This window comes from Malus domestica, chromosome 07 (assembly GCF_042453785.1).
Source record: "Malus domestica chromosome 07, GDT2T_hap1".
In the NCBI taxonomy this organism is placed as follows: domain Eukaryota; kingdom Viridiplantae; phylum Streptophyta; class Magnoliopsida; order Rosales; family Rosaceae; genus Malus; species Malus domestica.
In genome coordinates, this window is record NC_091667.1 from 31,795,390 (window position 1) to 31,806,622 (window position 11,233).

The 11,233-nt window shown below is 37.7% G+C and overlaps 1 protein-coding gene across 15 annotated transcripts; it reads right to left on the minus strand.

The window, feature by feature from the left end:
* Positions 1-141: 141 nt before the first annotated feature.
* On the minus strand, positions 142-10,483 carry LOC103428462 (protein ORANGE, chloroplastic-like). Of its 15 annotated transcripts, XM_070825376.1 has the most exons (14): positions 5,440-5,733; positions 4,432-4,943; positions 3,620-4,306; positions 3,348-3,494; positions 3,194-3,229; positions 2,813-3,079; positions 2,529-2,731; positions 2,072-2,186; positions 1,846-1,962; positions 1,609-1,695; positions 1,327-1,403; positions 907-1,034; positions 648-784; positions 142-405 (listed from the first exon to the last, which is right to left on the minus strand). In XM_070825376.1, the coding sequence occupies exons 7-14, from the start codon at positions 2,720-2,722 to the stop codon at positions 328-330; spliced, it is 933 nt and encodes a 310-aa protein (XP_070681477.1). In that variant the 5' UTR covers positions 2,723-2,731; positions 2,813-3,079; positions 3,194-3,229; positions 3,348-3,494; positions 3,620-4,306; positions 4,432-4,943; positions 5,440-5,733; the 3' UTR covers positions 142-327. The 15 variants fall into 15 exon arrangements, 9 of the variants coding, with proteins under 9 accessions (XP_070681477.1, XP_070681475.1, XP_070681480.1 ...); XM_070825374.1 differs by having other exon boundaries at positions 2,813-3,494; positions 3,620-4,060; positions 4,183-4,306; XM_070825379.1 differs by lacking the exon at positions 3,194-3,229 and having other exon boundaries at positions 2,549-2,731.
* Positions 10,484-11,233: the final 750 nt, after the last annotated feature.

The following is an 11,233-nucleotide window of genomic DNA, read 5'->3' on the forward strand; positions in this document are numbered from 1 at the left end:
TATGTGTGTGTGTGTGTGTTGCCACTTTTCCAACGTTTTCTCCAAAATTGTGACGAGCAACAAAGCAGTTTTGATTCCGTGCACAACAACGATACCTCGAAAGAAATTGATTCTTCCCCAGAAAGATGTTTTAAAACAAAGTTGAACAAGGGAAGAAAACTTTTGAATCGCAATCAGATGTCTGGTCAAATTCTTTAACAGTTGATGTATACAGAAGTTCCTTGCTTATGACACGACTTATGAGAGGATGTATGTATTGCATTTGCATCAAAAGAAAGAAAGAAGGTTGTAAGTGGTAAGGGAACGACTACCGATGCCGCTCCACTTCTAATCAAAGGGATCGATCCGAGGGTCGTGTTCACTTGCCATCGCCATTCCAGTGCAAAGGCATGTCGGGCACATTACCTGCCACATTTACAGACGCAATGTTAGATATAGCTGCCATTTGGAAGTCATCTCTCAAAATTTTGCTACTAAATCAATCTTAAACTTCATTTCCAGTGCAATTTTTTTCTTCTGAATTGTCTTTCACATGCCCGACAAATAGAAGTATCACCAAACATGTGAATATAGAGCATCTAAGCGGCAGGCACTAAAAGGAATTTAGTATGCAATAAACATTCAACGGACATAATTATATGTCTAACCTTTCCCGCTCCTGAGCAATTTGAACATCGTTCAGTTTTTGGCAGAGATAGGGGTTGGTTTCCGCCATCAGCTGTCGATACTGGTTCAGTAAGAACAAGGGTTCCAGTGCTGGAGCAACGAGCACAAGCAAGAGATCCTGCGTAAGTATCAAATACACAGGTAAGTTGACATACGAAACCAATCCGAACATCTCCATCGTATATATTTAAAGCTACAGTACATAAAACTAAAAGTCAGAAATATAGGACATTATCACACCAGTTCCAAGACAATATTTGCATCGTTTATGCTCCTGCTGTTTCACATTGTTTATTTCAACTACCATCAATGCTGAGATCACTCCGACTGCTCCTCCAGAGAATGACGCCACTATGGGATCAACTTGACTGCAGTTTGAAAGTAAAGGAGATCAATAAACGAAACTGGTAACAACATAGTATCAACATTATTTAGCTTCGTTTCAAGAAAGATGACATCCTAGGTTTTTCTAATGTGTAAAAATTGAGGATCCTCGTAAAATTTGACCATATCGGTTCCCAAAGCATTTGATTCCTACGTTACAGACGGAAAACAGCAACAATCGAATTTAAAGATTCATAACACGATAGATGGTACAAAATTTCAAAACGATAATTACTAGAGAACAGGAGGGTTAATAGCCTGAGATATGAGCAATACCTCAACTGCAACGGCAGATGCATATTTACTATAAAGTCTTTATATGATGTGCCTCCTATTCCCAGCTTCAACTCCAACTGAAAGATGTAAAGGTAATTGTAGGCAAAGAGTTACAAACATAACCGAATCCATGTTTTATAAGCAACAACTACACTTATTTTGATATGTTTCCTCATTTTTTACTTGCAAATTCCGAACCATATTGTCGGACCAGTAAAAGAAAATAATGTTTATGATAACTGTTAAAACTAATTACAACAAGTTAATGCATAAAGAACTTACGGAGGGTGCTATGAGGCCACCGAAAAGGATAAACCCCACAATAATTGAATAACAAACAGCATAATACTGCTTAAGGTTGTCTGAACTCTGCAAGCAATGAATTCACCTTGTGATTAATACTTTGCACAAACACTAGTTTTCGCAATTTTTTATGAATCGACAAAAGGCTACAACAAAATATGGCTAAAACATGTCGGGGATATGAAAATACATGTCTTCACAGGGGCACCAGCTTACCAGGGGAGGCAAAAATGGAATGAACGATGGAAAACTAGGAAGTTCGTTTTCTTGATCTTCATTTACCGCTCCAAGCTCTGCACGTTTAATCCGCTGTTGTATCCTCAGCCTGCGAACCTACGCATATCGAAGCTCATTCTTAAAGAACACATTTCTAATGGCAATTGGAGAGTAATTTAAAACATGCTAAACTGAGAAAGTGGTAGCAACTAGTAATTGCTCTCACCTCCTCCATATGCAAGAAAATTTTGTTGCGACGACTCCGAATATTATCTTGAATTTCCTGCAGCTCCATTGTGGCAAAATCCTGCACTGTTTCAGGCCCCTCTATGATACAAAATCTGCACCATTAAGCATGTAAAAATTAAAAATTACAGGCTACAAAGCAATTTCCGTATAGTTGTTGGGTTAAATAACATCAACAGCAAATAAATCACATAGGTTTTTCACATAAAGTTACAAACTTTCAAGGACTAATAAGCTGTCTGCAATCTCATAAATTTCACAGTGCAAAGTAACAATCCAAAGCTTGGAACTTTAAATTTCCACCTTCTGTTAATTTTTTAGTGCACCTGGTGTCGTTAGATTCGAGTAGTATGTCACATTAAATTTTTTTTTTCTGTGCATGCATTTTTTTTTAAAAGAAAATTTATATTGTTAAAGAGCGAGTTCGAAACTATTACATTATGGAAGGACATAGTACCGAAACTCCGACGATCAAAAACAAAATCATGTACAACCACTCCAAGCAGTCAACATGGCCATCACATATTGAATCCAAAATGTTGACGCCCCATTCGCTGCATATAATGTACAGACGAGCGGCAGCTTCAACCAGTTCTGCCATATCCGGCTGGATGAGAGCAGCTAAAGACATGATTGTTCCCTAATAACATGAATAAATTGAGTAAACACCAAAAGTAGCAGCAAGGGAAGGAGATGTGAAGTATATGAAGAGGTGTAAGACCTGTGAATGTCCAGCAACAAAGATTTTGGAGCTTGTTGTCGAATAATGCAACGCATCATTTCTGGTAGATCAAATAGAGCCAATTCCCGCCAACTCCAATTCCAAAATTTCTACAGTAAAGCATAAATCTTATTCTCTCTTCTGATAAAGATGAGTGTCCCAGACTCCAACGTGTTCCACACACATTCCCTACCCATACATCGAAACCTTCATCTGCAAGGACGAATCCCAGCGATTCTTCTGGAGAATTTAAGAATCATGCATCACCTGGTTAAGATCAAGAAAAGCCAGTAACCAAGTTCAATTGAGTTAAAATGTATCCCATGGATGTTCATCACTTTGCCCAATTGTTCTTTTCAAGAAAGGAAATTTCAACAGAACCTGAAAACTTCAGATCAGGGGGCACCAAATAGTGAGCTATACATTCAAAATTTGAAATAATCAACTTAGTAGGACCAGTATGTTGAAAAAATGGGAAGGAGCTATGAAAGTAAGACTTTTCACTAATCAGGCGTCCAGAGAATCCATATTTTACCCGCGTATCAGTTACGGGGAACACTCCCCACCAGAGCAATCTCATTAGTCCTTCACATCTCAACCGTACAGAAGTTGCACTAACAAACATGACTCCTATTAGTCCTTCACATCTCAAATCCAGGAAGTACCCATCTTTCGTCTGAATCTGGAAAATAAGCAGCAGTCAATTTAACAATCTCGGTATCTCAAAGTTACTCACTTTAATCACAAATTTAGCAATTAAACATATAAATGGGCATTTTTTTAGGGAAATATTAGTATAGTACTCACTGTGTGCTCGGAGCAAGAGTACCCAGAAAGCTCAATGAGCTGCGCACAGAGGACTGCAGTGGTGAACGACAGCGACCAATTCTGTAAAATTTAGTCGAGTTTTGGGAAATTTCTGCAGCGATTTCGGAGGTCAAGAGGCTGATAAGGAAAGCCGCGACCAAAGGGCACTGGTCTGGAAGAAAGGCTTTGGTCGCCGCTATCGCAATTCGCGAAGGAAGAAGTGCCCCAAAACAATTTCGGCCCTGGACAGGTGCACTGTTTGCACTGAGCCAGGGCCGGCCCTGAATCGCGATAACGTCCTTCTCCAAACAGTATATATACAGATGCTAGAAAAATCTACCGGAACTATTCAATTCTAGCGTCTACAGCTTTAGCATTAGTTGGTACAAGGGGCATTCTTCCAAAGAGGGAGATGAAATCGTTGAGGCACCAAATAGTGAGCTATACATTCAAAATTTGAAATAATCAACATGGTAGGACCAATATGTTGAAAAAATTGGAAGGAGCTATGAAAGTATGGCTTTTCACTAATCAGGCGTCCACATAATCAATATTTTACTCACAGATCATTTACGGGGAACACTCCCCACCAAAACAATCTTTTTAGTCCCTCACATCTCAAACCAAGTAGAAATTGCAGTAACAAACACATCTCAAACCCAGTAAGTACCCATCTTTCGTCTGAATCTGGAAAACAAGCAGCAGTGGATTCAACAATCTGGGTATCTCAAAGTCACTCACTTTAATCACAAAATTAACAATTAAACATATAAATGGGCATTTATTTAGTGAAATATTAGTATAGTACTCACTGTGTGCTCGGAGCAAGAGTACCCAGAAAGCTCAATGAGCTGCGCACAGAGGGACTGCAGCGGTGACGACGGCAACCGATTCTGTAAAATTCAGTCGAGTTTTGGGCGATTTCTGCAGCGATTTCGGAGGTCAAGAGGCTGATAAGGAAAGCTGGGACGGAAGGGCACTGGTCTGGAAGAAAGGCTCAGGACACCGCTGTCCCGATTCATGAAGGAAGAAGTGCCCCCAAAACAATTTCGGCTCTGGACAGGTGTACTGTTTGCACTGGACCAGGGTCGGCCCTGGCGATAACGTCCCCCAAACAGCACATATACAGATGCTAGAAATATATAAATGTAACCTGAAACTACTAGAACCATTCAATTCTAGCGTCTACAGCTTTAGCATTAGTTGGTACAAGGGACATTCTTCCAAAGAGGGAGATGAACTCATTGAGGCTCTTATTTATTCCTCCTCTTGATGTGCCCTTTTAGGCTGCTAATTCCACACGATCCAATTTCATACATCTTCCCTGCAAAAGCATGTGTGCCTGACTTCAAGATCAAATTTTTCCAACAAAAGAAACTTAAAGATCAAACTCGCTAGCGGAATAAGTGGTGCACAAGGGTGTTAAAATCTTGACATATGTATATTTTTGGCAGATTTTATGTGAGCATGCAACTAAAACTGGCATCACTATCAATGGTGCACAAAGATTGGTGGAAAACTTTAACAGTTTGAGTTGTAACTTCTCCATTGTATTTGTTAAGGCAAGACGGATGTCATCTATTCATTTTTCTGTAAAACTTAAAAGGCTGCATAGCAGCTCTTGTTCGTTGTATTGAATACCATGGTTTTACTGATGAATGCAGAGTTTGCTGATGATTCATACGACAAGCAATTGAAAATCCCATCATTATGCCCCGCATATACCAGAAGAAAAAAAAGTCATTTACACAAATTCAGAGCGTTCATCCACTGTAATTTGCAGATATGGAAACGTTAAGATAAAAGGAAATGCAAAGTACCTTTCACCCAAATTGGAGGAGCAACGGTGGCATTAGCAAGCTAGCAACGGGAATTGACATACCAATATCTTCACAGTTTCTGCACAAGAACAAATCAAAAGAATCCGGCGGTGGAGTTATGTACCTCTCCTTGGAAAATGCCACCTCCTGGGATTTCAAAATATACGGCCGTGGCTAGCCGTCTGACCACGCCAATTCCACCAAAGCCGCCGCAACGTGGCGTAGTGTCCGGTTGATTGCTTCAAAACAGAGCTTCGTATCCATGTGTTTATCAGCAGAGAGTACCCAAAACCCCTGAAAATTATTTCTTTATTCAGATAATAAAATTTCCCAAATTTCGAATTTTAATTCCGAACAAAAAAAATAGGGTTTGAATTTTGATTACCTAGAAATTGGGGGGTTGGGGTGGAGAGGGACTCGGGCCAAGACACAGATATGCATCCGTGATAAGGTGTGCAAGGCTTTTGCAGTTTCTCAGATCTAAACACTGAAGCCCCGTAAGCCGTTCAATCCAGGGGGAAAGCTCTTTAATAGATGTTCCATCCAAGAAAAGAAATCTTAATCCTTCCATATTTTCTTCAATGCTTGGAAACACCTCAAATTTTGTACAACCGGAAAGAGAGAGAAAGGCAAGGGACTTCAGCTGACAAATGCTACTTGGAAGACTCTTAAGTTCTTTACAATTTTCTAGCTTCAAATGATTCAATCCCATGAGATTATTAATTGATAAGGGCAGTTCTTTAATTTTCGACCCAGATAAATCAAGAACTTTTAACCCCTCAATCACTTCTGAAATCTCTGGAAACATCTCAAGACTCCAGCAACCATAAAGATCAAAGGTTTTGAGAGATTTCATATGAATGCTGCTTGGAAGACTCTTAAGTTCCTTGCAATCTTGTAGATTCAAATGACACAACCTCGTAAGATTATTAATTGACGGGGACAGTTCTTTAATTTTTGAGCAGGGTAAATCAAGCTTTTCTAACCCCTCAATACCTTCTGAAATCGATGGAAACATCTCAAGACTGGAGCAGCCATAAAGATTAAAGGTTTTCAGACATTTCATATGAATGCAGCTTGGAAGACTCTTAAGTTTCTTGCAATCTTTTAGGTTGAAATGACTCAACCCCGTGAGATTATTAATTGACAGGGGCAGTTCTTTAATTTTGGACCCGGATAAATTAAGCTCTTCTAACTCCTCCATACCTTCTGAAATCTCTGGAAACATCTCAAGACTGGAGCAGCCAGAAAGATTAAAGGTTTTGAGAGATCTCATACGAATTTTGCTGGGTAGAATCTTAAGTTCCTTGCAATTTGATAGGTTCAAATGACACAACCCCATGAGATTATTAATTGACTCGGGCAGTTCTTTAATTTTGGACTCGGATAAATTAAGCTCTTCTAACTCCTCCATACCTTCTGAAATCTCTGGAAACATCAGAAGACTGGAGCAGCCAAAAAGATTAAAGGTTTTGAGAGATCTCATACGAATTTTGCTAGGTAGAATCTTAAGTTCCTTGCAATTTGATAGGTTGAAATGACTCAACCCCATGAGATTGTTAATTGACTCGGACAGTTCTTTAATTTTGGACCCGGATAAATCAAGCTCTTCTAACCCCTCAATCACTTCTAAAATCTCTGGAAACATCTCAAGGCTCACGCAGTTAATAAGATCAAGAGTTTTGAGAGATTGCATACGAATTTTACTAGGTAGAATCTTAAGTTTTTCGCACCCATTCAGATCCAATAAAACAAGTTTTGTAAGATTCGAAATAGATGGGTGAACCTTAACTAACCCTATACAACCATGAAGAATTAGCCTCTCAAGATTTGGCACATTTGTGAAGTCAGGGGTTTCCTTAAGGTATTCACAATAACTTAAATTGATGAATTTCAACTTTTCCTGCGTCTGTTAAAACATTCAGGAAAACATGCATTACTTAATAAGACATCTCACTCAAAGCCCAAACATTTAAAAGAAACAAATACATGTAAATGATTGTACATACCTGGGTTCCTTCCCAAAGTCGGTCAATGTGGCTATATTGCATGTCAAGTCCAACAAGATTTTCGAATTGAAAGTTGGATGGCAAAGACTTGAGCGGGAAACAAGACCAGGAAAGAAACCTCAACTCACTAGAAACAAACTTTAAGGACCCAGTCAGGTGTTGTATGCTGAAAGTACCGATCTTGAGAAGTCTTAGTTTAGTCATCCTATCAAAAGCTTTAACAATTAAGCATCCCTCATATGAGTGCCCCAAATCTAGGATTATGCTTTCAACTGTTTCTGTACCCTGTGCAAATCAAAGGGAAGGAAAAAGCAGAGAACCTTAGTTTAGATTATGAAGTTAATGCTTGTTTCTTAAGGAGTTGTTTGATAATAATTTTGTTTTCACTTTTCACTTTTGTTTTGATTATTTATTTAGAAATCTGAAAATTGAAAACATATAACTTGTTTGTAATTGTTTTCAATTTTCAATTATTAAAAAAATGAAAATTTAAAAATATAAATGGAAACAAAAGTGGTTATCAAACGAGCTTAAGAAATTGATTTTGGTCAAAAGTTGAAGCTTTCTACTAAACATTGCATAAGAAAAGAAATTATCACCGTATTTTTAGTTATCACATGAAAAACATCTTCATAACTCCACAACCTACTTCGTCTCCCAGGCTCTTTGATAGATTCTTGGTAGACGATTTTCTGACCCATTTCCTCTAGTAAATCATGCATCTCCAGTTCCCCCCTCCATGAGACAGTTACTAGAGCTCGATCGATTAGAACTTTTATTCCAATATCAGGATAGGAACCACAGCTGTGCAGAACTGTGGTTGCATAGTCTTTTCTCATTCCTTTAAAGAAACATGCAATATCTAGAAAGATATCCTTCTCCGTGTCATCTAGTCCATCGAAGCTTGTTTTAAGCACATCATGAATTCCCTTTTGCGGGATTTTCTTTATTTTTTCTAACTCATTTTCCCACTGGCGTACATTTTTGTTATAAAGAAAAGCTCCCAAGACTTTGAGTGCTAAAGGCAGACCTTGAGCATAATTTACAGCACGACTCGAGAGATCATCATAATCTCTGTTGGGTTGGTTTTTTCTAAAGGCGTACCGCCTAAAGAGTTCCAGAGCTCCATAATCACTTAAAATCTTGGGATTATATATCCCATCAGCTATGCTTAGTAATTGCGAATCTCTGGTTGTTATAATAATTCTGCTTCCACCACCAAAGGAATGTGGCTCTCCAAGTAAAGCTTCAATTTGTTCTAATTCTTCCACATCATCAACAACAATAAGAACTTTTCTCCGACCTAGACTATTTAACATCACCTGGAAACCTTTATTCGAAACGTCGGAACTCCCCACCCTGTTGTTCGAGATACTCGATAGAAGTTCTGCCTGCATATGTAGTTTGCCATGCTTCATGAAACCTTCCTTGAAATTTTCAAGAAAGCAACAAGCTTTAAATCCACCAGAGATTTCATTATAAATAGCTCTAGCGATGGTTGTTTTGCCTAAACCACCCATACCCCATATTCCAACAATGCGAACATCATTAGTTTCAACTCCAGGAGGATGCAGTAATGAATGCATGTTATGCATATGAGAGTCCATTTCAACCAAGCCATTATATTTGCTTGAGGATGATGAGATGTATCGCCGACCCCACTTAGTGGGAAAAGGCTTTGTTGTTGTTGTTGTTGATGATGATGATGAGATGTGGATCAATTTCTTAAAAACATCTTCTACAATTTTCTCAATAAGCTCTGCATCATCCCTGTCAAATTTAAAACACAATATAATTACAACACCAAATGATACTTAATGGGTCGTTTTGATAACAATTTCGTTTGCAATTTTTTTTAAATCTAGATTTTAAGTTTGCAGATTTTGTTTTCAGTTTTTAGTTTCAATGAAAGTAGTTATTAAACAAGGTTTCCAATTTTTCTTTCATGGTATACAGTACGTAGTCCCAAATATCAGTAGTTAGATCTTGCATTTAGATCTAATGGGTATTTACAACCTTTTTTCCTGAGAATTTTGTACCATTGTAGCCAGATCACATGTTTTCATCCGTTAGTTTTATAAAAATGGAAACTACAAACTTAAAAAAAAAAAAAATATATATATATATATATATATATATATATCAAATGGCCCCTAAATGCTATTAAAAATCTCAAAAATTAACAGGAAACTAAAACAAATTAGAATTTATTCATGGTTTCGCAAATCCCAGCCGGATAAACTGGTGGCCGTTGTAAGAGAGGACCTCCAGCCGGATAAACATTTTCGAGTTATTTGATATTTGTATAGTAAAAATACTTTAATAGCAAGTGCGCGTGAGTGAAGAAATTGAACTTACTTATATTCTTTCGAATCCCAACCGGAAAAATTGCAGGCTCTGGGAAGAGCGGACCTCCAGCTCTGCACCTCCTTCACGTCAACGTTAGAACGACCTTCATGTTTAGCAAAAGCTTCTGCAAAACTTCCCTCGAGTTTACGAATATTGGACGGATCGACTTGGTAGAAAATGGGGAATACAATCTGGTTCTTGGAATGGTTGCATTCCAAGATTTCCACGAGTTCTTTCAAGCACCATGTGGATGAAGCATAGTTTTGAGAGAAAACTACAATCGAAATCCTTGACTCTCGAATCGCTGTCAGGAGCTCGGAAAGGCGGTCGCCTTTTCTGAGGTCTTCGGCATCAATGAAGGTGTTGATTGGTTTCTGACGCAGAGCTTTGTAGAGATGGCTGACGAAGCCCGTGCGAGTGTCTTCCCCTCTAAAACTGATGAACACATCGTATTCCCAACCAAGGCAAGAAGAAGAAGAAGAAGCAGCCATTAATCGATCTCACCTGGGCAGCGATGATCGAGCAGCTAAGACTAAGAGAATTGTAAGTACAGAAACACTCAATAGATCTACAAATTGGATCACCAGAAATTAGTCAATGAGTCAATGCAAAAGGGAAAAGGGCAATTATGCTTTTTGCGTTTTCACATCTTCTTCAGGAAATTTCGGTGTGAAAGGAATCCGCATACTTTTGATTTTTCAACCCAAGAAAATGCGAAGAAAGGGGACAAAGTAGTAAATTTAATCTACAGTTAGTTACCTACTCAATAACCTCTTGATTTAATATATATTTAATTGGGAAAAGTAGTTTAGAGCAAGGATGTTATCTCCTTTTCTTCTCTCTCGATCAGTCAATCTTCCCGCGTGCGATTTAATCATGATTAAAGCTAAGCTTAATCTTAGGTCGTATTATTTAGGTCTAATTGGATTCTTAATTCTTGTGATATAGTAGTTGGAAGATTAAAAAAAAATTATGATTTAAACGTTTGTGATGAAGTCTGTTACGATTTAAATTCAAAATTGAAAATTTCGTTAACTCCATTAATTGTTAGCACATGAGACTCACAAATGAAACTAAAAATATAAAGTTAGCCTCACATGTAATCTTCACGTGCTAACAATTAAAAGAGAGTTCCGTTTTAGCTTAATATATGTGACTCACGTGTTAATAATTAACAAAATATTAACAAAAATTTTAATTTTAAGCATAAATTCAAATAAACTTCACCACATAAGCTTAAATTCTAATTTAGATATCTTCTAATTTAGATAATTTTTAACTGCAAGATGTACGATGAACGGATATAATTCACAAATCTCCAAAATCCTTACAAAAAATATCCGAAAAAGAGCCAAATTCAATGGAAATAAGCTAATTTTGAATCAAATAACATTACTTTATTTTGTAAATAAATTAATTTTGAATTGAACAACATT